The sequence below is a fragment of the Psittacula echo genome (assembly GCF_963264785.1).
Source record: "Psittacula echo genome assembly, chromosome: 10".
Classification (NCBI taxonomy): Eukaryota; Metazoa; Chordata; class Aves; order Psittaciformes; family Psittacidae; genus Psittacula; species Psittacula echo.
Window position 1 is genome coordinate 11,775,998 of NC_137741.1, and position 26,183 is coordinate 11,802,180.

Genomic DNA, 26,183 nt, shown 5'->3' on the forward strand with positions numbered 1-26,183 from the left:
TAAATGATCTATACAAAAACTAGTTCCAGCAGGAAGATTATTTTTAAGAAGACTATTTGACAAGTTACCAAGAGAGGCTGGAATACTACTGAGAAACTGAACAAGCTGGACTTGCGCATTTATCTTTATTTTTAAAAGACTACATGAAAAAGATTTGAAAATATACACAAAACCAGATTTACTAACTAAAAGCTGTAAAAAATTCTAAAGAGTTGTACAATCATTATCTTAGTCATTGTAACTGGGTAGTTTCTTAAGTTAATTTACCCTGAAGAATAAGTCATTACTTGATTATCTGATAATATTTTATTTAAAAAACCCTATCTGCTTCTTAAATATGGCTGCTATAATAATAATAAGCAGATGATAATGTTGTGTAAAATATGTCAGACTTTAAGGCTGCTGGAATGAGTTGTCAGATTATCAAGTCAATAGTAAATGTGGAGGCTGAGCAGTATTTTAAATACTTCCCCAAGAAACTGATATCCTATACATAAACTATATGATCACAAAAAAAAATATAATCTTGTAAATGTTTATTGTTGTATTCAGATAAAAGAGTTAGTTTGGAAAAATTATGTTTAACACAAAACGTTCCTATCTATTAATAAAACAAATACCTAATGCTGCTCTAAAAGATGTTTCAAATAGAGTATGTAAAATAAGAATAGGATTAAATAATGTACTTCATCTCACTTTTCACAAATTAACATTTTATATAACGATGAAGCAAAAATTCAGACATATTAAGGTTTTTTATGTAACATATCCTATCTTTTGTATAATTCCTGTTAGGGCATACAGCTTTCAATATCCATCCTTATACATGCTTTTTCTGTTGTTACAGCATTAAACTTTATTTTAAGTTGTATTTGAACTTTATTGTTCTAAGTTATTTAAATGTTATTTATAAAAAAAAAAATCTTATTAAGATGCATCTGTTTCATATGCTTTTAATTCTAAAGGAATAACAAAACAGTCTGGCTGAGATGCATGAATTTGTTTCTGTGACCAGACACAAAGACTAGTACACAACCCTCTTGCCAACATACATTGGAGAGCAGACAAAAATGACAGCCTGCAGCAAATCACACAACGGACATCTGAAAAGAAACAATGCAAAAATTTAAAAAATCTTTGCCGCATACTCTTGCTAATCGAATTACCAGCAGGCTCAGAGTTACAGCAGGTAAAAGAAGGTTACAGCTTGTTGTGGTTTCGACACAGTTCCAGCAGGTACTGGAACCAATCCCTCAGAGGGTAGAACCTATACTCACAGGTAAACAAATGTGTAAAAGCCTATATGACTAGTTTGAAACTTCAGCTAAAATCAGTATGACCTGATGAAGAAAAGACATCTCCATTTTCTAGCTACCGAAGTGCTCAGCTAAGCCCCACACAACTAATGCATTATATAATTTCATTCTGCTCAGTTTGCCTGCAAGTTTTCTAGGTATTATGGTAACCATGCACTTCAGGATCACAAAAAAATATCTAAAACAGCTGCTAGATGCCTGAAATGGAGTCAAGTTAATTACTAACAGTCTAAAATGCTTTACTTTTCATTACTAGTGTCTAGAGTCAACCATTTTTTCTAACATGAGAACCTTTTTTTGTAACAGCACTCACAGGAAATGGCAAATATTCTCTTTATCAATAATTCTTAAAAACAAAACTAAAACTTGTTTAACAAGTACTATAATTTGGAAATCATTTATGATTTTTGACTTGCTAATATCAAACAACAAAGTGAAGATATAAATGGGTCTATGCAGAAAAAATCTGTCAATACAGCTATCTCAGTCAACATTCACTGTGCTTTTTTTATCTACTACTAGGTCACTGAAAACAATAGACTGTACTATCAAAGAAACTGTTTTGCAAATCACTGTCTGCACCTTTCTTTGAATATGTAAACACTGACACAAGGTTCACTCTCATGATCAACATTAACACACTAGTGGAAGTTTCTAGATCTACACTAGGTTAGTTGGAGCTTTGAAATAAAAAATTAAAGAACAAAATCTCATTAAAATTTGAAGTTTGAATTCAAACGTGAATATTCACATTAACACATTAATATATATGCAAAAAGCACTTAAAATGAAATCCAGATACAGACAAGCTCTTCTAAAGATCTTTTGGTTATGTAATTCAAGAATAAAGGGATGCAGTCAAACAATCCTGAACCCCAGTGGTTATTCGCCCTTACTACTATATGCTTTATCTAATGGAGTGCTAAATTACCATCATTATCAGGCTTTATGTGTTACAGCTCCCGTATCTGAAATGCATCAGAACAGCAAGATCAGATCAACCCACTTGAGCAATTTTTAACACAGCTTTAATTTAAAAGATCTCTTTAGAAATACAATAAATTTATTTTCAGCTGCCTCCAAAATAACCCTTTTAGTGCTAAAAACAGAGAATAATAATCGGAAACTTTATAGTGGTGATCTACAATAGCAAGCTATTATAGGATAAAAAAAAGAATCTATTAGATTTTAACAGGTATTATTCAAATGATGTCAGAAATCCTCACAAAACCCTTTTACACCAATTGCATCACAATCCAATCTTAACATCAGTCATGCGATATCCCATCTGGGAGGAAAACATGTTCATACGAAAAGAAACAGATATACCTGTCTGGATACAACTCATTACTAACCTTTATGATACTAAAGATTCAAGAAAATCCAAACAAAGTCAGCTATAAAAGCCACTCTCAATTGTTATTTCTTTGTTTTTCCTTCAGACGCATTGGCTTTCATCTAGCTTTCTTCTTTGTTTACCACAGATACTACGAAGCATAGACAGACTGTGGTTTAGAACTGAAATATAAGCTCCTGTGGTTTAAATAGCCATTCTATTTAGCCACCTTCAATGACCATTCCCATTTCCCCGAAACTGTTCCATTACGCAGGCTCTTTAAATTTAATTAACAAGGTTCTACTTACTTACCTTTTGTATTACTGCTGATAAACACTCTGTGACACAGAAGTGAGCTAATCTCATCTGAGGAATCTCACACAAGACTGCAGAATCTCCATTCTTGTTGGTTTTCAAGACCTGACTGGACAAAGTCCTGTGCAAGTACGTCTAAAATCAGTGTGGGCCCTACTTTGAGCAGGGAACTGGACAAGACACCTGCAGCACCCTTCTAACCCAAATGAGTCTGTAATTCCAAGTTACTTTTCTTAAAAAACCCATTTAGAGTGCAGTTCAACCTCTTGAACAGCTACACAAAACACATTTTCTATGTTGGGGGATAACTACACATTTGCCTCATAGTTTATCTATAATAGCTTGTATGTCACTAAAGGTATGCAAAATGGTGTAAATACATTTCATAACACAATAAAAAATGACAATTGGACAATTTCCATGACCTTTAAAAGACATACTGTACAATATGGTCTCACTTTAAATTCTGTTGCAAGTACTTTAAAACAACTCTGTGCATAGCATCTGTAATCAGATTACTAATGATTAACCAACTGAGTAATTATTAAAATACACTTGTCTGTGTTTTAAATAAGAAAATATGTATATTTTTGAATGAGCTGAACCAAAATGTAAGTTAACATTAAATCAATAAAGTAGTAAGACAGTAACAGTATTTCACTGCACTTGACAACCAGTATCTGAGTAGTCTAAATCCTTCATAAGCCTCTGCAATCTAACTCCTCAATACTAACTTCCTAAAAACCAGGATAATTTCATAACATTTAACATAGGTAGAAAACGAAAGTGACAGGTTAGATGACTTTCCCCAGATTAGGGGAAGTTATCATCAGAGTTGAGATCCGTCCTTAGACATAATAATATACTTTTTTCAACTAACATTAAATTAAAAAAAAAAAAAAAAAAGGAAGAAATCAGCTGTTTACATCATTGGACAAGTAACAGGAATTTACATCACATTTTCCCTTAAAACAGAAAAAAGGTAACTTTTCCATGCTGTCAGAAGAATTTGAAGATTTTGAAGATTAGAAGTCTTTAAAGCAGAAACTCAGATGGGAAAATATTCAAGGAGTTGTATGAAGTTTTTAACATGACCTTTATATTAACTTAAATGATACTCGCACAACAAAGTTTCCAGGAAAAACCTTTTAACACCATGCACTTAAATCCATAGTCTTACACAAAATACAATATAGTATCCACATAGTATTAAAACTTCCAAGTGTTAAAACTTGAGCTCTGTAAATAACCTCACCTGGCTGAGGAAAGCAAGACTGTAAATCTCAGCCATTCCAGACACTGAAATTCTTCAACTGCTTACCTTTCAGACCTAAAAAGAGAAATTTTCTTCAATTCTGTATGGAAGGCAGATTCTAGCTTACCAAGATTGGTTGATTCACTAAGAAAACTCTTTTACTTAAAGGCCTGGCACTTTAAAAGATTGACTCTTGACAAAGAGGGGAGAACAAGAACTCAATTTAGAGGAAATTATTTCCTCATGAGAATAAACTGTTTTCCTTCAGCACTAACCAGAAAAGCGGAGCAATTAGAATGAAGATGCATAAACTTGTCATATAAATGTTACAGTGCTTTCAGACTGAAGTCCAATATCAGATAAGACTCTTTACTTTTAAGGTCATTTCTAAAACAGTGTTTTAATAAAGATGGTTAAAGATCTGAACACTGAGCATTCTTCAATGAAGTATAGATCTCAAAGGATACCAAGTTGCTAAAAGGTGGATATTGGTACCTAGTGAGAATCTGAAGGTGTCAAGTTAAGTAGGTTGCCAAAGTCCAGCAGATTTTATAGGAATTATATATACATATATATATACATATACATATACACACACATACATATATATATACACACAGAGGAACTAGATATCTAGTGTGCTCAGCTACATGGAGAAAGTAGACACCTGGCTTACCTAGTACCCAGGTAGCTCTGTGAAACTCATTACAAGTTCACTTCACGTAGATCAACAGCTTCCCCATCTTTGAGAAGTTACAGTCAATTTAAGGGCTTTGTCCTCTGCAGACTAAGCTCTTTCTGGAGTTAATAGAGTCTGTTCATTGTGCTATTTGGATGCTCAGAATTTTGTAAGACTAAAACACAAAAACCCCTTTTTCTAGCTTTGCCAGGTAAACACTGAAAAGAACTCATTCTACAGACAAGTCTTCATTGGTTTGTACCTATGTTTTCTGACCATACACCAACAACGAACTGACACATCTATGGTGTTATGTTAACTGAAACCATGCAACTGAAACCATGCAAATCCATGTGTAATGTTTTATGTATTTCTGGTTTTATACAGCAGCAAAGGCACTACTTCTAGCCTGTACCCCTCTCCCTGAAGGGAAAGACCTGAATCAAAGATGTTTCACTGTCCCACCTTTATTTAACAGACCCTGCGTCACACTTTTATTCACAGAATTACAGCATGGTTGATATTGGAAAGGACCTCTGGAGGTCTTCTGGTCCAAACCCCCTACTCAAGCAGGGCCACCTGCATCCAGTTGCCCAAGACCATGTCCAGACATTTTTTTTAATACCTCCAAGGAGAGACACTCCTCAACCTCTCTACACAACCTGCATCACTGCTCAGTCACCCTCACAGTAAAAAGTGTTTCCTGACATTCAGATGGAATCTCCTGTCTGTCAGCTGGTGTCCACTGCCTCTTGTCCTATCACTGAGAACCACTGAAAGGGGCCTGGCTCAGTCCTTTTTTGCACCCTCCTTTCAGGTATTTACATACATTGATAAGCTTCCCCCAGAGCCTTCTCTCCTTGAAGAGAACAACAGTCTCAGCTCCCTCAGCCTTTCCTCATAGGAGACATGCACCAGGCCACTCATCATCTCTGTGGCCCTTTATTACTCTCTCCAGTATGTCTGTGTTTCTTCTGTACTAAGAAGCCCAGAACTGAACACAGTACTCCAGGTGCGGCATTACCAGTGCTGACTAGAGGGGAAGAATCACTCCCTTATTCTTCCAACTAACTCAGTAATATCTTTACCACCACTAGAAATGTTTTTATAATAATAATGTTATGTGGTATGATTTTAATCAGAACTAAGGGCAAATTCTCTTTATAATTACTATCTTCTGTCTAAGCATAAACACAGATTACTATTACCTTGGACAGCACCATTTTTGATGGACAAGAATCAAGTCATCAGCTGGTGACTGCTGAGTTTTCATGGTTCATCTACTGCCCTTTGAAACCTGGTTCCACGAAAGATTTCTTATATAACTTTACACTAGCCACTTTCAGCGAGCTATTCGATAGGTAAGTTTGAGTCTGGTACATGCCGCTAAAACACTAAACATACCCCCACACTAGCTTTAAACTGCCAGACTAAACACAACAGACCACAGGGTCAACAGAGGAGATGTAGCTGTTTCTACCAACACTCATAGGGACTTGTGTTGCTACACAGGATACCATACCCTCAAAGTTAGATGGTTCTCTCTGTTCAAGCTAGCTAAAAAGGTAGCCTGTTTATGTCTATGAGTTGCTGTGATATTATTCTCAGTACGGGAACACTGGATGAGACCTTTAGAGGAAAAGCAACATTTGGAAACCATGGACAGTCAATTCTTGTGTAAGACACAACATGTTAATGCGACTAACTTGCCTATACATGCTATTGCTATTGATTTCACTGAAAACTAGGCACCGAAGTGGATCTGGACAAGCAACAACTTTTCAGTGGTCATAAAAGAGAACAAATGATTATTGAACAAAACCGTGAGCATCCTGCAAGCCTAAAGCAATAAGGTAGACCACAGGATAGGACACTAACAGGAAGAGCTAAAATAGTAGGGCTTCTCCTTTTTGTTTTACTGTCATAGGAAAAAACGTCAATTATACCTTGGAGAGAACCATCAGGATAACAATAGCTTCAGAGACTTTAGAAATTAGTCATTAAAACAGACTCCCTTAAGTAAGCAGTGTTCTAATGAGCAGCTGAGGTAATTTACTGAACCACCTTCACAAATAATCACTTTCTACTCAGTTTCATATTCTTGTTTTCGTATACTAGTATAGTACTACAGTGACCATGATCCAAGAGGAAATATGATTATACCAGAATAAAACCTTTGGAATTCATAAAAAACATGCAAATGTTTCCACTGGTTTTAGGTTTTGTAAAAGCATATTATTTTTAAACCCAAATGTTCCTCTGTTTAAAAACATAGTCACATTTCTGTTTCTAAAAACTGTCCTGCAAACTGAGCAATACACACAAAATTGATTCTGTAAACAAGAATTTCCTTTCAAGACTGTAACCTGATGAGAGTAACACTGACTTTCAACTTTAAATAAACCACATTTCATTTTTTAATTGTGCTTGAAAAGAAATACTAAAGTAAAAAAGGAAAATTCTTCAGGAAAGCTAAAAGGCAATATATAATGACAGTAAGATAGCTCACTTTTTTAAGGCACAGATGTGCATAGCCAATCCATACAAAGGTTCTGCAAAGCTGCATTAATCTGTAGAGACCAAATCCTTCAGCTAGGCCTCAAAAGCAACTCTCCTCATTGCTTAGATAGCCTGTTTCACTGGGGAAAACCCACACAATTCTCTCACATCTACATTCCAAGAGAAAGATTTGTGGGAATCATGTCACACGAGAGAGTACTTCCTTTCTTCTGATATGTCTGCAGTACTGCACTAATTCAGGATTTCCTGAGTACATCACGTTCCAAACCTTCTCTCCTTAACACATACAAGAGACAACTCTCTATCTTTTCCTAAGCACTTAACCATAGAGAAAACATGTCAGTGATACTACGGAAAATGGTAGAGACTGGGGAGTGGGAAGCCTGTTGCCAACAGAGCAGGGTGAGTAGCCCTGAAAAACTACACAAAGGTATCTTCTTCCATTCAAGTAGATTCCATCACTAAAGAATTTCTAAAATAATTCTTCAGCTTATCTTTAAGACTGGCAATGAATAACCCTATATTATACAGCCAACTATACACTAGAAAATGGAAAATCAAAGAACTACAGACTTCACTGCCTTAAATGACACCTATGATGCAAATTTATGAGTTTTCTCCTGAATTATTTTGCAAAAATAAGGTTTTTCTACCTCAATGACTGGGAAATTATCTAAATAGAGAAAAACATATGAGCTCATGGAAAAAAAGATGGGAGAAAAATAGGCAGGGATGGGAAAAGTTGTTTGGTTATGGTTGAGGCAGAAGGAAGTTAAAAAGGAGCAAGAGAAGATTGGAAGCATAAAATTATGGCTGTAGTTGTTAGAAGGAAAACAGTAATTTTAGGCAGGGAAAAAAGAAAAGAAGCTGGCTAGCTTGAAGAAACAAAACGTTGGGTAACACTCAGAAAGAGAGCAAGCTAGAAGCAACATCAGCACAAACAGCTTGAGAAGCGGTTAAAACAGCAGCACTGAGAAAGCACAGCAGACTGGTATGGAAGAATAAAAGTTAAGACCTGATCCATCAGGACAGGGAAGACAAAGGGGTAGAATTTAGAGGGAAGAATGCAAGACATACTGAAAATGGGAACCAGGTGCCAGAGAAAGGAGTAGAAAAAAAGAATAGCTGTCATTAGTATGAGAGGAACTGACAAAATCAAAACCGTCAGATTTTACTAGCTAGAGTATCAGTACCTTCTTCAAATACCTGGTAATATTGCTTACAGCTTAATCAAATGGAAGTATCAGTATTTGGGAGGATGCATGTTTAGAGTAGATCAAAATCAGCAATTCATGTTTAATTGCTGTAACATTTTGATTTTGTGCAAAACAAACCAAAAATATTGCTAATAATTTATGTTGACAATTAGATTTTGCAATATACTCTAGATTTCATTCCAAAATGCATAGAGTAACATGCATTGTGTGTTTAGAAATATTTACAAGACTTACTGGTTGCTGTAGAACTGGCAGATGCACTAGCTTGTATTTTAGCAGTAGCATCTTTACTAGTATAATATACTGTGGCAGCCTTCAAGCATCCAACATTCCATTTCTTCTATACACCTTTCCTTGGGTTTACACCTGAAAATCAAAAATTTAATTTAGAAGAATATTGATGTTAATTTTGAAAATCACCCTATGAATATTCCTGAATGAAAGCTGCTTTTTTTCCTGTCTCCAATGTGCAAATTTTTATGACCATGGTCAACTTCATCCTTGGGGTCCAATCCTGTTAACTGAAATAATTATAGCCATATACTTAAAGTCAAACAGGACAGTTTTTGCCATCTCCTTTCTGCTTTGCACATGAGTGAATATCCTTACTTTGTGTTGTTCCAATTCTGGTAATTTAATACATTTGTTTATGTTTTGTTGAGGTTGTGAATTATTCTGGCAGCAATACATAATTTACTTTATTCAGTGGTTTTCCATATTCACTCCAGCAGCACTTTGCAGAGCTCCATACCATAGGTTTCATGCAAATATACAATCTATGCCATAGCAGTGGTCTCCCAGTTTCTTGGGATTTTTCTCTGGTCTGACTAAATTTCAGTTAATTCTATCTATTATCTATTTGTAGTAGTTACAGAGTACACTGTGGGTTTACCCAGCTCTTCCAAGTTAAAGGCCCATTTGGAGTTTGGTGCATATATAACTTTGAAGCATGCAAGCCTTCTCAAATTTAATTTTTCAGGATGACTTTTTTCTACATACAATTTTCTGTGTCTGTAACTAAAAAGAAAATTCTGCCCAACAGTGACTGACACAGAGAAGGGTTTTGAGAAATTATTTCTGTATTTTATATCTACTTCAAAAACATATTTCTATTGCATTTGTCAATCAGCTTCAACATACAAGATAATGAAATCCACATTGTCATGAAATCTAAATAAATGAGCACCAAAGATAGAAATGTGCTCTAAATGTAAGTTTTTAAATGGATATTAAAAGACAAATAAAATCTAAAAATCATAAACTGTTACTGTTAAAACATTCAGAATGGCAATATAATACTATTGCCAATAGGACAGGCATAGTCTGAATCCTATAAGAATATTTAGACAAAGTGATAATTTTTTACAGAGATATCTTCAAAGCCACCTACAAATACTTACTGGGAAAGTTCCCCTAGTCTTTTAACACTCTGTTCAGCAGCTTTTCCAGGAATTAGTATAGTTTTACCTAGGGCTTGAATTTTTAAGGCTTCCTTCCTGACTGCATTTATGTGCTTACCATAGATTCTTCCAGAATAATTCTCCTACACAGTAGCACAAAGAAAGCAGTGAAATGAAATCTGCATTCATCATTTCAATTATAAGTTATGTCTCTGGGTATGATTATATCCTTGCTGGCTAATTCTGCAATAGTTAAATACTTCTACAGCTAAAAGAGCTACTACAGAACACAGTCACCGCAGTAAGGCAATGATTGGACTGGATCAGAGCCTAGGTATAACCTTAAGAATACAATACTTTCTTTTCGGTATCATTATACTTTTATGAGCTGAATCTAACCCATACATCACTGAAAATGCTAATCGTACTATTACCTGAAAAAAAGTATCTTCAGCATCCTTGGGAACAAGAAGAAAATGTGCCACAAAACCTGCAATTCTGTCAAACAATTGGTCTTGATCTTCTTGGTTAGGCTGCAAAGGGAAAAAATTGGGAAAAAGGTATCATCATAAATTCAGATATAGGTGTGTGCTTATATATTGATTATTAAAGCTCATGCTTATCTAATACTAGCAAGGTCTACAGCCATTCTCTGAGTGCCAAGACGTTATGTTTTATGCAAAAAAAAAAAACCAAAAACTTGTAGAACAACCAATTACTTCTGTATATCAATCACTGTTAACTTTCAAAAAGCAGGCTTCTGTTTGTATATAAACACTGTATGTCAAAAATGTTACATTTGTGCACACATTTTGCAGCAAGTACTATCAACAGGTCACTATTTAGACACAGAATTTATCTAGACTGCTCAACTATCTGAATTTTATATCTATCCTTCACTCTGCACAACTTGTTTTTATCACCTTGACAGTATTTGGACTTGGACAAGTAACAGGAATTAATAGTTTTCTTCATTTCCAAGCCAAAATAAGTCAAAATTCACTCAGAAAAATGCAGTAAACGACATAACATTTATAATATTCTTCAATCTATCAGTCACTATTTTAACATAGATTGTGAAAGTCTGTATAATACTATACGATAGGTTAATTTCTGAAAAAGCAATAAAACAATCTTTGCTCTATTAGTAACAACTAAATATGCAAAATGGATCAAAAGTCAGGATTTCAGAGTGTTTGATACTAGCAACAATGTAGTGATTGTTTTATGTTGGTGAGAACTATTATCACATGACTATTAAAAATCTGTTCCTCTTATTTCTATGTACTTCTGCAGCAATGCAATCCTACTGATCCTACAGAATAAAGGAAGGATTTTTGAATAGCTGCTTGCCAAATTTTTAAAACGTTTCTATCGTGAGAATTCAAATTTGTTCTTAAAATAAAATACTTTTTACTCGTACTAATTTATACTCTTAAGTATGTATACCCATCTAATCTGTACCTTAGTACATTAAGCATTTAAATTTTAAAGATATAAATTAGTAAAAGCTTACACATTTCCACTTCAAGTGGAAGTTATAAAAAAATCTAATGTACTTTATCTTGGCCTTTCACAGTGCCATGGATTCTGATTCTGCTCCAAACTGACGTTCCCAAGGAGAAAGCTACCATGAGCCACAGCAGCAGAGATCAATGCCTGAAGCAGATCACAAAGACAGAAGAGGCTTAGCTCTAAAATCAGCCCTATTTTTTCAACTGTTACTTAAAATACTGAATTCACAGGAAGAAAAACATCATACTTAAAAAACCTGAGCTTTTATAACTAGATCCCAAAGTTCAGGAGCTTCCAAATGTCTTGGTAATTCTGAAAGTTGTTTTACCTTGAAACCAGGCAAAACAACTCTAAAAAAAAATAAAATCATTTAGCAACTTAGCTAATTATTATGTTCCTTTTGCATTAAATAGCTGCTACGAGAAAACTAAAGTAAAGTAAAATTTAAACGGTATTCTACAATAGAGGTGTTCACTTGCTGGTGACCCCATTCTATAAAAATACTTTCTTTAGCAGTTGCTTTCTTTTATTACCATTAAGAGTCTGTCAAAGTACATGAAATAACCACCTCAGTATTTGTTGAGGTTTATTCCTCATAGGATCACAGAATCATTTAGGTTGGAAAAGACCTTTCAGATCATCAAGTCCAACCTAACCTAACCATAAACTTAACATTATCAAGTCCTTGTGAGTTTCTTCTTTCTCAAAACATTTTCATTACAATGTTAATAAACTCATGACAAATTTTCAAGCTGTTTCAGAAGAATCTAACAAAGAATTTGTTATTTTTATGTATCTCTGTATTTACCTCAACAGAAACTTTAATTGGCCTTTAATAGTCAAACCAACATCCAAGAAATACTAGGATCAAGATATTCCAAACTACCAGAAACATTTTGTTCTCCTTCAAGGCCCTCACCTACCTCACTGGAAAGTCCTAGACAACAGGCTCCAAAGATTTGACCATAATACACCAGATGAATAACATGATTTGTTGCATTTACACTGTATTTGGAATTTCTATTACCTAATTCATGTAGTCTTAGAAAAATTAACTGCTGTTCAATGAGTGGGTCTCAAAACTTTTCTTTCCTTTGATTTGGTATCAGAGCTATTTATGTGACTTCCAACTCAAAGCATACTTATAAGAAAACACTGTGTACTTGCTTACATGTAGTGTAAAAAAATCTCTTACCTCTTTATTTCTACCTTTGACTACTCAACAATGTATTCGGCAAGGTGAGAAATGTTTATATACTTAATTCATAAATTATGCTATTTCACACAATGCTAGAAATTATATTTTCATCTAAGACAATTTATACTATGAACTATCAATATACCTCAGATAAGGAGCAATGGTCTAAAACTGAGACTTTTGGTGACTACAAAATACCTCTGGAGATACAAAGAAAAAAAAGTGGTTTTTTCAAATTGTTTTGGTGTCATCAACATTGCCCAACCTCCCTCCTACCAAACATTCCAAGAATGATGTAATTCCACTTCCAGATCCAAGGAAAAAAACTTGAACATTTAGTCTTTATTGTCTAATCCATTAAAAGAAATAAAAATCTGTACTATACCTCTGCTTTCCCCATCTCACTTGTCTGAGTCAGAATTTCTTCTGCACCAATTTGCTCAGTAGCAATGTCTTAAAAAAATTAGCAAGGTTTAGCTAGAAATAGAGGTTGGATTGATGATTTTACTGGCTACAAGCTGTAGTCAGGCAGACTTCTTATATGTCTAGATCTACAATTAAATGTGTATATGCACAAAACTTAACACACAACATACATGCAGTAGTATACTTCTACTGCACCACTGGAATGACTGGAAGGCTTAAAAACCACCTTTTTGGTCTTTCAGTATGTCTCATCTTTCCTTTGTAACACCAAGATCTGTGGAGAACAACATGTTTTCATAGCCTTTTGCTTGCACTTTGTTCAGGCTTGAAACAAAATGTTTTTAAAACCCAGGCAGAACTGGGACTTCGGCTTATCAGCATTTTTTAAATCATAAACTTGACACTTCACACTTGCAACCTGAGGCAAAGCTATAACACTTCTCTGAGCCAATGCCTGTCAGTTTGTCTGTTCAAGGGCATGAGATATTCCTCTAGATATGCTGGCCCACACTGTAATGAGAACATTTTTTCAGTGGGTTTCTCCAGTTTGATACTTACGTTTATTCCCTTCTCCAAATCTGAGTGTGGACTGACAGTCAATGGAAAATACTCATACAGATATTTAGATATAGTGCTGAAGGAATAATCTTTTCTAGGCTCATTGAGAGATACATGATTTGGCCATTCCTTTGGCACTCAGTACATGGTAAAAATAGTTATTTCTGAAAATCATACAAATGCAATGAACTTTATTTTGCAAAAAGAACTGTAATACCAGTATAAATCCATTTTATATACACCTTGTAAGACTCTCTAATTTTGAAAACATTGTTAATATCTACTGCAATTTCCTCCTCTCCCATGTACTGCATTCAGAGCTGGTTACATCATCTCAAAAAGACAGAAAAACAGAAATATGACAGGGAAGGGAGGCCCACTAGAGCAGATACCAAGTAATGAAAAAGATTGTAACTTTTTAGTTAGAGAAGGAGATAACTCAAGGAAAATAGAAGTTATGTTTCTAAAGAGACAAAATCATGTGCAATTTAAGTTCTCAGAAAGGACAGTAACACCTTCCATCGGTTGAGAACAGAAGTGGAAACACAGAACGAAACTCTGTTCCTTGATCTAGCAAAGAATTTAAACTAACAGCTTAAATATTTGAGCAAATTGTTGAAACCAAGGGTAGTCGTTTGAAGTTAATCATCAAACTCATCACTTTTGGAAAATAACTTACTAAGTGCTAATACAGAGTAATCAATGTGGTCTTAAACCCTCTAGTAGACCTGAAAGACAATGACATGTTCTTTCTGAAAAGTAAGGCAGTAAGACAAATTATTTCTTAAAAAGAAAAAAAATTAAATGCAAACTATTAATGCACAAATGTTTATTTTAGGGTAAAAAGAGAGAAAAAACAATTAGAATATTAAAACATAGTAATATTTTGTTTTGACATGATGCCAAATGAAAATGTCTCCACTTTTATGTCAAATTGCTCCTCCTAAAAATATACGTTTTAAAGATAAAAAAACTTACTATGGAATGTTCTGTCCACTGAAATTATTTTTATCATTTTTTATTTCTTTGTTCCTGTGATAGAAGAAGTTCTAGTTCATAGCAAAAGAGTGATTTTTCTCATAGCTCTGTAGTTAAAGGCTTTGAGTGAATCAATACTTGCAAATAATGTAGGCAGGTCAAAAGGAAAGTTCTGTTTCCTCTAAAAAGAATGTAATTTCAATGAACCATTGGTAACCACATTATATCAAGTTCTTTAAGAAAAGAAACACATATTCAAAGATTTCCCCAGCAGCCTTATCAATACAAGAAAAGAAAGCAACTCATTAAAAAGCAAAACGAGCTATTCCCCTTTTCATACCCATCAGAGCTTTTTGCCTCAGGGTTCAGGACTTTCTGTTATGTTAGTAATACTGTGGACTGACCAAATATTTTAAACACAGCTTGATTCAGTGTCATCACTCAAGCATACTTTAACAACAGCAGAAAATCACTGTACAGCAGACAGAAATTTTCCTCCATGGGTTAGCTTTGAAAAAAAAGGAAGTTAACAGAGAGGCAGCTCTCTTAAAGGTTTGCCATTTCTACAAACCTCTTAGTTTCCAGTGCCTGAGGGTCCTGGAAATACAATCTATGCTCAAACTCAATTCTCAGTATTTACATTCACATGGCTTTGCTCAGGACCTGCGTCCTGCTTCTTCAATTCACCATACACATGGGTAGTTAAAATAATAAGCATTTGGACTCACCAAATCTTGAGAACATAAGAATTCTTCAAAAGTAAAAGGAGGCTTCTGCATTTCCTGCAGACATACAGTAAGAATTGTTTGCACCAGAAAACCCTAAGATAACCTACATTAGCAAATATTTAAACTTCAGGTAACTAAACCTGACAATCAAAGCTATCACAACAGCACACATAGAGCACGTGCACTGTCATTTCTTCCAATAAACAGAATACTAGCACTCATTCTTAGATGCCGAGAAACATGCTAAAAATGTGGGAAAATATGCAAGGACCGTTAATCATAAAGGCAGAACTTCCATCATCTTTTCAGCACCTCCATGCAAAACGTTCACACTATTATTATCTGTGTACCTCTAAAACATATACTGAAAAAAATGTAGCACTGTTCTTACATAAAGGTTTCAAAGTTGGAAGAATGTCACAGTTGCAGATTAACCAAAGTCTCACTGAAATCCACCTTCTGAGTTCAGTATAATTAAAACCTCAAAACTTTACATTGTTATATCTGAGCAGAAACCATGTGTGAGAAATACTGGTTTGAAAACAGTAATAATTTTAGTCAACTGTGAAATTAAGAACCTCAAGCAAAAACGATGCAGCAACCATTCCTAAAACCAGTTTTGTTAATATCACAGCTTTTGTGCAAGTAACTGTATAGAATAAAAGTATACAAAGAAGTAATTCAGATTTCAGAGTCTGCTTTTAAGTATTGAGCAGGATGCTTGTTCCCAAACAAGAAGTACCCGAAGAGATCATCCAAAGAGCGTTTAGTAAAACCTACTGTAATTAAATGCGGCAAGAAAGAATTTAGGAACTATTATAGAAGTCTTCTTTGTGTTCAATAAACTTTTTTATTTTGACATAATTAACTACATCAAGATGCACTGTCACAGCGTAAGGAGATTAAAACTACGGCGAAATGTCGACATTTTTTGTACTACCGCAATGCATTTCATAGTGCTGGCATGAAGAACTGAGCAAGTCAAAACAAAACAAACAACAACAGAATGCTGGTAGAAATCCTCTGCCCCTGAACGTAAAACCACTGAAGTCAGTGAGGTTTCTGGGGTGTAATTGAGATCAAAGTTTGGCACAAAGTCTCCCTACAATGTCAACTTTCCCCCCTAAGGCTATTACAACTAATATATCACAGACTTCACTGAGTTGAGAGAAATATTCTCTATACCAAAATTACTGGTTTAGTTTAGTTACTTCAACCTAAAAATGGAGTTACTGAACATTGAATATTGGGTAAATGCTACCGTAGAGCAGCATCCTCAAGCAGGCCAAGGAATTCTGCAGAAAAGATCCCACGCACAACTTAGGGAGAGCTGCAAAACAAGAAAGGAATAGAGTAACATAATTGTTCCAGCTCTTGAAGTCAGCCATAGTATGCAGCAAGAATACTAATAAGGTAGTGGAAAATAATACAGGTAAAGATATCCTGCCTAGCTTCCCCAGAGTTAACAACGGCGTGAAGCAAACCCTCAGAGGGTTCCAGGTGTTTCTACAAGGCAGACAGACCTGCAGGGTGCTGCCACCGCCCCGGAGAAAACGCCTGAGGAGACATTTCACACCGGCTGAGAAAACCTGGGAGGGAATAGGGCGGATTTCAACCCTGCAGGTAACGGGATGTGCTCTCTGTTCAGATTTTTGTCACACGCCACGTGAAAGAGACGGTTCGGGGCCAGATGCCCTCAAATAAACACAAACCCCAATACTAGAGCAGACCCGTAAGGAGGGAGTCACTGCCTCGGGCTGCTCCGACGTGTCCTTCATCTACCGGGGCCACCCCGAGCTGTCGCCAGACCGCTGGCCACGGAGGCGTGCGGGGGGAGGACATCCCGCCGTGGAGAAGGGCCCTCAGTCAATCAGTCAGTCTGTCAGTGTCTGTCTGTCGCGTGGGCACGCCACGCGCCTCCTCAGCGGCCGCAGCCGGCACGCGCTGCCCCTCTCCTGGCACGCGCTGTCACTAAGGGCCCCTAGCAACTGCTCCCGCCGAACAGCGACGCCCCGCGCCCACTCTTCCGGTCCCCTCCTTCCCGCGGCGGCCGAGCCCGACAGTTTCGTTCCGGGGCCTGTGAGGGCCGCGGAAGAGCTGGACAGCCCTCTGCGGCGAGCGCCGGCCCGCGGAGGGGCCGGACCCGAGGGAGCGGGTGAGGAAAGGCGCCTGAGGGGGTATGGATCTCCCCGCCCACACCGCGAGGGCGGCGAGGCCACGGCAGGGAAGAGAGCCGAGGGAGCGCATCGCGGAGGCAGCGCCGCTCTGGCAGCCCCGCGGCCTGCGAGGGGCGGGCGGGGCCCCGGGGCGGCCTGGCCGCTCTCTTCGGGGGGGGAGGCGGCCCCACTCTGCCACTGTGGCCTTCAGCTGGGCCCTCGAAGGCCTTGGTGCCTCTGGGTGCCGGGGCGGAACTGCTCTGTTGTTTTCGGGCGACATCCCAGCAGCGGAGGGCTGTGTTCCTCAGAGTACCGGTGCATTTCCTACTGCTGCTTTGTGCAGCTCCGCCGCTTCCTTGCTGCAGAAAGCCCGAGTCCTGTATGTTGTCGGAATCCCTGGGTCGTCCCCAGAAGCTGTTACCCTACAACCGGACCTAACCGTGCTGCTTCCGCAGTGCTCAGCAGGCAGGAGCGAGCAGAGGTGCGTGAGCACCCGGCAGTAACCGAGATGAGCGTTGCCTGGCACTTCATGAGCTTGACACAAAATCGCTTTGTCCAGGCTGAGATTTTAAGTTACCTTAAGACTGCAGTTGGAATGCAGAGGGTCCCATGCAGCAGCAGTGATTTATCGGGGTTTTGGAGATCAGGTGTAGATTTTATTTACAGTCTTAAAATTGTAAACTCCATTGTTGTCTTTTTTTGAAAAATAAACAACATACGCTGCTGTAACTGTGAACAGCTGTTATTTTGAGACTTGTACAAAAGTTTTCTTGTGCCATTAGTGCAGCATATTTCATCGGTATCAATAAAGTCCTTTGGGGTGTCATAGTTGAACAGTGCTGTAAGACGTTATATGGAAAAGAATCAGGCTGGGAATGCATGTCAAATTACAGGGCTTCTCACTGTCCTTGCTCTGTGTGGAAACATGAGATTTAGGGTATATTTGCTTTATCTCAGAGATATGTGAAAGCAAGTTGCACTATAAAATTTGTATGCATATTAGATTTTATGTTAATTTGAATGGACACCCCTGACCTTTCAAAAGTTAGAGCTTGGCAACAGAGGAGAGGAAGGTATCATATGATTCATATGATCATATGGTATCATGAGTATTTAATTTTACAAGAAAAACCAACTAATATTTCTGGGATTAATTTTAAATTTTTATTGGAAAGTTAGTGTGTTTTGGTTTTGTTATTTCTCAATTAAATTACACTTGGTTTTATTTTAACACTTAATTTTGGATCACATCTCCAAAATTATTGTTTGTTTGTTTTTGTAAAACATGACTGGTTTGTTACATCATTTCACAAGTGTGATCCCTGACATGAAAAAGTAAACCTAAATTAGCTGAAAGTAAATACTGAGAATGACTTCTTTCATTTCAAGTGATGCAGCGCAGAGTGTAAAAGGCAGTTTGTAACTACTGCAGGCTGTGCAGGCTCCTGCCTGGGAGCTGCTTTTAAGACCAGAGAGTGATCTAGTCAGAAGGGTTCCGCAAAAACTGTGCCTGTGAGCTTCTGCACACAGCAGTGCTAATTCTGGCTGGATCGGGTATGGGCATACAGTCAGGTTTCCAAAACATTACTGAGAGTACAGAGTGAAAATTTTATGCCAGCTGCAAAGGGTGAGACAGCATCTGTCCTGCAGAAAGGCTGAAATAAAAAACATTAATAAATACGAAGTTGCAGAGTGAGCCTAGACTGGATCAGCACTTACTGTCTGGTATAGGGAGCACCAAAGCAGCATTTTAGTTCTTAAGACTAATTTTTCAGCCTCAAGCCTTGCTCCTGGAAGATTTCTTTTATCTCACAAAGTTCTGTCATCAGGGATTTCATTCAGGTAGTTTGATTTACCCACACACAATAAAATTCAGGATAGAAATCTGATTTTGTGCAATTACCTCTTACGAATTTCCATCCTGTAGACATTTAATTCATTGGCAGTAGTCATGCTGAAGACTAATGGGACTATACATCCAGGTAAATGGTGTCTACCAGTGTTTTCACAAGCTTTTAGACAGTGATCCTACCAAAGGAAAAAAGTAGTTCTGCACACGTTGAGTGGGAGAATTTACCTCAGTGAAATGATGAATGTGCACATATGTGCATTAAGGATACAGATCTCAAGCTCCTTCTAGCCATTTATCTCATACTCTCCTGAAATATGTTTGGAGTTCTTGTGCTGTAACAACTGAATCAGATAATTTTGTTTTTCTTTCTGTTACAGGATATACCTTCTTTGATGAGTATTTTTTGCTAAATTGGATCATACAGAATCATTTATAATAAATTAGTTCACAGTATATTGGATTTTATTTAACAGCAGCAACATACTGTCTGTTTCAGCTAACCATGTCTTTAAATTCACCTACACTGGTAAATGAAGAAAACTCTCAAGAACCAAAAAGAAATTCTGAATGTTTGGAAAGTGTAGAATTGCAGGCTCCATCATCGTTTCAAGATAACCCACTTCAACAACTACAGCTAGCATCGCAGGAAGTACTTGAAAAGGCAAAGAAGAGTGGGAGATCAAAATGTCCTCGATGCAGTAGCTCAAGGATGTTTTATTGTTATACATGCTTTGTTCCTGTTGAAACTGTCCCTACCAAAGAAATTCCAACTGTGAAGGTTAATATTTCTTACAGATTTTTTATAATATTCTTGTGCCTTTTAGTTACTAGGGATGGAGAACAGTCTGTCTGTGGATGTTTCATTTCTGATTAATTCGTTATGGATGTTCATCTTGAACACAGCTATTAAGTACAGCTATAAGCTACAGTTAGGTAAAATTCTTGTTCTTATGTGAGGAATTATGTGTACAAACACTGACAGTGTTCCAATCCTCATTTGCATATCTGCTGGATGGGAAGGTATGCTGAATCACTCAGCTTTTTGTGCAAATGGTTGTTTTCACTTAGTTCTTAAAAGTTTCTGTACAGTGCTAATACTTTCATTCTTCAGTGTCTAAGAACTCTGGCCAGAACAGAGCACACCGGGAACAAAAAATGATTTGTCCATAATTTCTGTCCATAGAAATTTTACATAAAATGCAAATGTGAGCTAAAAGGCATTCCTAAATGTCATGGTTGTATAATTCAGATAACACTGTTAAATAAAGACTAAAAAGCCTAATGCCTTTCAGCTAAAGTACTTGAATAAATCATCTGAGGACTGACATTTTGCAGAATCACCTAGGAACTAAAATGCACTTTGAAGGCACTGTGTAGTTTGAAAGCATCATGAAAATACGTATTTTAGAAGTACTTTGGAAATTTGACCTAGTGTATTTAAGTGCATTTTCATTGAAACAGCCATTTTTGCAATGAGGTGAATGTCTAATACAGATAAGCATTCATATTTACAACCATTATATTGATCAAATCAAGACCACATATTATTTACCTTAGAGATACTATTCCTAAATGTTTTATCACACTAGTGCTGCAGCATTCCAAATTGCATTAATTGCTTAATTATCTAGATGAACTGAATGTAAGAGGTGCTTCACATCACTTGTCTCTGGTTTAGTTCTAAACCTGTTAAAACAAAAACATTGTCAGAAATTGTCAAATATTTCTTAATTACATGTCCATAGGGATTTCTACTGGATCTTGCATAACATTTTGCACCTGCATAAATAATTGCGTATTTCTTTTCTTTTTTACTATAGTTACCTTTGAAGATTGACATCATTAAACACCCAAATGAAACAGATGGCAAAAGCACTGCTGTGCATGCTAAGCTCCTGGCACCCGATGATGTTACAATATATAAATACCCTTGCATTCCAGAATACGAAGAAAAAAGACATGAAGTAAGAAATTCCATACAGATATCTGGGCTTTGTGCTGGGGAAATGCAGAGGAATCTTCTGAACTTCCTCCTGTAGTGGTACTGCACTCTGCTGGGAAGGAGTGGGAGGGAAGCACTGTTCTGTTAATCCAGTCCACTCTTATCTTGCACTCTCTCAAAATATACAGTGGTTATGGAGTGTCCTACAAAGCTTGTAAAAACCATAGTACTACTTAACCACCTTGAATGTCCTGTATTTGCCACCTTAGATAACATATAGTTTGATTCACTGTGTACCATAAGAAATATTTTGCCCAAACATATTTTCAGAAACACATGAAAGTATTCAACTTAGAGCAAGTTAAATAGCAGTTAGTTGTTGTGCTCACCCTATTCAGCAGCTGCAGTATTTAAACTTCTTTGAAATTTTTAACATTCCCTATTTCAGAGAAAACCTAAAATGCCTACTTCAGTCAGGACAGAACCTGAAAAATGTGAGCTATGGACTTGGATTTATTTGCTCATTTAAATGGTGTGATTAATCTGAAGTTTACACATTTGATGTAATTGTCATGTTTGACTACATGAAGAAAAAAAGATACGTATTTCATAGATATGTTATTTTCTTGAAGGAAAGCAGAGGTGGCAAAGAGGTAGGAAGCTAAAATAAGGCAGAATGAGGAACAGGGAAGATACTGCAGTAACTCTGTATTGTCCAGCCTTCCCAAGTCACAGATTCTGAATGCTGCAGTAAGCAACTGAAAAAAACACTAAGGTCATCACTGGTCTTTTTCATACAAGATACTTGTGGGACCTGCAACAGACACAAGGGCAGAAGAGATTTTTTTTCTTCTTATCCAAGACTCATGAATAAAATGTGAAACTATTTTTTATGGCCTTCCTGCCCCATACATGGCAATGACAAGTGAAATTTTAATTTTCTCAGGGCTGACACCATTATCTAGGCTGAAAAAACTGTTATTTACAAAGTATTAGAATTAGTAGTAGAAGCATGGAGGTGATACTCAAAGATTTCTAACAAGTATTCATTGTTTTAACATAGTCTTTTATCCTTTTAGACAACAGAATATTTTTTATGAGATACTTTTTCTTCTTGTCCTGACTTAAATGTTTGTGGATGGGGATAGAAAATCTCTGTTCTTTAATGAAACAATTCCTGGTGTTTTATCAGATTTTGTTAACATCACATTTCTTTTTCTTTGTTTAGATAGCACTTATATTTCCTGGCCCCAATTCAGTTTCAGTAAAAGATATTGCTTTCCATCTCCAAAAGTATGCTAAGAAAGGCACTTGTGCTAATGATAATGACTGTTCCAGAGAACCATTTCTTAAGCAAGCAAAACTAGAACCTAAAGAAGAAAAAGTTCTAAATGAATGCATCTCAACCAATGGAAACGAAGGCACTAGACTGAAGAAAATAATATTTATTGACAGTACCTGGAATCAAACTAACAAAATAATAACTGATGAACGACTTCAAGGTAAAAAAAAAAAAAAAAAAAAAAAAAAAAGTTGATACTGAGATATTTTTGCTACAGAAAAGGAAAAATATACATCTCTGTAACAGACCTGAGTATGGTAAGACCTCATTACTTTCCAGACAAAAAAGGAATGCCTGCTTGCCCTCCACACCCTCCAATCACTGAAAGCTAAAACTTGTAATTCTGCAAAGGATTTTTGTCTTAGGTTCATTACAAGAAGTTTACATTTAAGTATTCTAAATAAAACCACAAAAGATAAAACAATTTAGCAAGAGCCAGGAGTTTGAAATACATAGGAGTTTGAAATTACTTTCATTAGTGAAAAAGGTGCACTTAGCTGGGAGGCAGGCTATCAAGTTTATATGTAATACATAAACCCTGCTTGATAGGGCGTACTTTGCACTGGATTCTAAAGAGAGTTTCAAAGGCTAGGATGCAGGATGAATGTTGCTTTGCTTTGCAGTCTAGTCAGCTTATTAAAGAACCCCACGTTAGTATAATGTATTGGCTAATTAAAATCCTGTTACCAAATATCTCCCTAATACTGTAAGCTTTGATATGAATGATCAGTGTTTGTAATAAAGCATTGCCTATGGCTATATAGATGCAGTACAGATGAGGGAAACATGCCCTGTAACCCTTAAGCTCCTTTGATTTTTTTTTTTTTTGTTAAAAAAAAATCCTAAAATTCTGTGTTTGAAATGAACTGATCCTGCATTTGTAGTAAGCTCAGCAGTGTCAGCAGTCTTGCCTTCAATGGACTGTTGTTTGTATTCAAACCACAAATAGGTGGGAGTTTACATTGGAGGAATCATCCACTAAATTTAGTTCACTGCTGTTAAGGTGGGAACATTGCTGAATTTGATGAAGATTTCACTTCGGTTAGGTCTGAGAATTCAAGTATTGAAATCTCTTCAGGGAAACATGAAGTTTCCTATTACTATTTAGGATACTTATGTAAGCATTATTAGAGGTAATAATTAGGCTAACATAATGCCAACAATAACATTTAAATTCAATGATGGAATCTCTTGTTCAGTTTTTTTTTTTTCCTGAATGCTGTTGAAGAGATTTATTTTACTATGCAAGATATCATACATTCCTAACTGCAAAGGAAACAACTAAATCCATCTTGCAATTACACTAGAAAGAATTAAATGCAGTTTGAAGGTAAAAAGTATAGAATTACAAGTGCTGGGCTATAGGCCAGTTTGCACTCCTGAATTTGGATCTTACTGAAACTTCTTTGTAACTTCCAAGCAATCCTAAAACCATAGTTACTTTTACTTTTACTAAACCATCCCATGACACACACTTAAGGATCTGATTTTAACATTCAGAAAGAGATAATTTTACAAGCTGATGCTGGTATACACCTTGATGGGTGTATAAACTGTTTTTTATAATGCAGCTGTCCATCCTGTTTACAAAGTCATTACACATTAAGGTGGTTTTAAGTTTGTGCTTCTTAAGGAACATAAAAACCAAGATAGACATATAAAATTCATCTGAATAATAAAACAGTTAAGAGACTATAGTAGATAAAAGATTTCCATGTGCCATACAGAGACCAGATTTCATTCTTTCATCTCAAGTGGGAATGCTTTTTAGTTTCTAATAAAATTAATGACCAGATTCTCTTATACTTACTCCTGAGTAATCCCTGTGAGATTTCAGTTACTTAAACAAATGAAGTGCCTAGCTCTTAGAAAATATTCCTCACTTCAGCAAAACTGAGGCATTCTGTTTTCCACTGAAAGCTATTAGCTTTGCAAACAATGAATTTTATTAATAATTTTATGAACACTGATGAAACTTTGTACATGTGGTTTTCACTCTTCCCATCTGAACAGACCATGCAGTTTGCTGAAGGCTATGAAGCTGTATGAATGAGAGGATTAACCTATAAATTTAATTGCAGATGAGGACTGTAAGCTCGCATTTACAGCACTTTCTCATTAAATTTCAAAGTGGTACACAAAGGAGAATAAAATTACTGCCTCCATTTTACAGAAAAGAAATTGAGGTACTGGAAGAGAAGTTACATGCATGCAGGCATCGAGCAGGCTAGCAGCAAATTCAGAAAACAAAACTTAAAACTTGCTTGCCATCCCATCCACCAATCCACATTGTTTAATCTATGAAATCTTTTTTTCTTGACAGGGTTGCTGCAAATTGAGTTGAAGACAAGGAAAACTTGCTTTTGGCGTCATCAGAAGGGGAAGCCAGATACATACCTTTCCACAATAGAAGCAATTTATTATTTCCTTGTAGACTATCATCAGGAGATTTTGAAAGAGAACTACAAAGGACAATATGATAATCTGCTTTTTTTCTTTTCATTTATGTACACATTGATTAAAAATGCCAAGTGTGCAGGAAAATAGTAAGATGTCTGTCTATAGGTAAGTTACACTGTAGTTGGTTTCTTTTATGATGATAAACTGCACAAACGTAATCTGGAAATAGATTGTACTCTTAATAATGGTTAAGTATTTGTCTGAAAGTAAGCTGCAGATCTTATGTCCTGTACACTTGAGGTTGTAGAACTACTCTGATGAGCAGTCTGATAAGAATTACTCCTTTGAAAAGTCAGGCTGTGCTAAGTGTTGTGTCATCACAGTGAGATTATTTCCTGAGGTGGGGATAGGAGGACTTGGCCCCTCTTGCCATAAGGAGTCATGTCTGTGAAACTGTGAAAAGGAATTAGCATGCTAGCTTTTTATTGTTATTAATACTTTATTTCAGGTGTTTTCATTGTGTTTTACCCAGTAAAACTGATTTCACTTTCATGACATGAAGAGCTGAGTGAAATTGTTAGGATGGTATTTAACTGAGGGTGTGCCAGTACAAAATGAAAGACCACATTAAGTGACTAGAATATAAATCATGTATTTTCGAGACTAATGCTGGAAAATTGTCCTAGTAATAGAAAAGAATGCTCTCTTTAAACATTATATAGTGTATGATTTCTGTAGTACCATTCACATACTTTTTGGATAATTTTTTAATTACTATCATTTTCTGCAACATAAACTTAAATGTCACAGTGGCATATCATAAACAGTAAAATTTTATAGATGCCACATACTTTTGTCTGGAAACATATTTTTGCAGGACACAAGACAAAGTAATTTGCAGAGACAAAAAATAGGGAAGATACTTGTTCTGACCACAACAATTCCAACAAGACATCCTTAATTTAGGCAGACTATCCATCTGCTGTGTTTTTCTTTTGCAGTAATAGTGCAAATTTGAACAGCTAAATGAGATTTTGTCTGATGCTGATG

At 36.3% G+C, this 26,183-nt stretch overlaps 1 protein-coding gene across 1 annotated transcript; it reads left to right on the plus strand.

Annotated features, from left to right (window-relative positions):
* Positions 1 to 19,951: 19,951 nt before the first annotated feature.
* On the plus strand, positions 19,952 to 25,280 carry DTWD1 (DTW domain containing 1; the record flags this gene model as incomplete). The annotated part of the gene is made up of 4 exons (XM_080625980.1): positions 19,952 to 20,227; positions 21,270 to 21,413; positions 22,620 to 22,893; positions 25,057 to 25,280. The coding sequence occupies 4 exons, from the start codon at positions 19,952 to 19,954 to the stop codon at positions 25,278 to 25,280; spliced, it is 918 nt and encodes a 305-aa protein (XP_080482106.1).
* Positions 25,281 to 26,183: the final 903 nt, after the last annotated feature.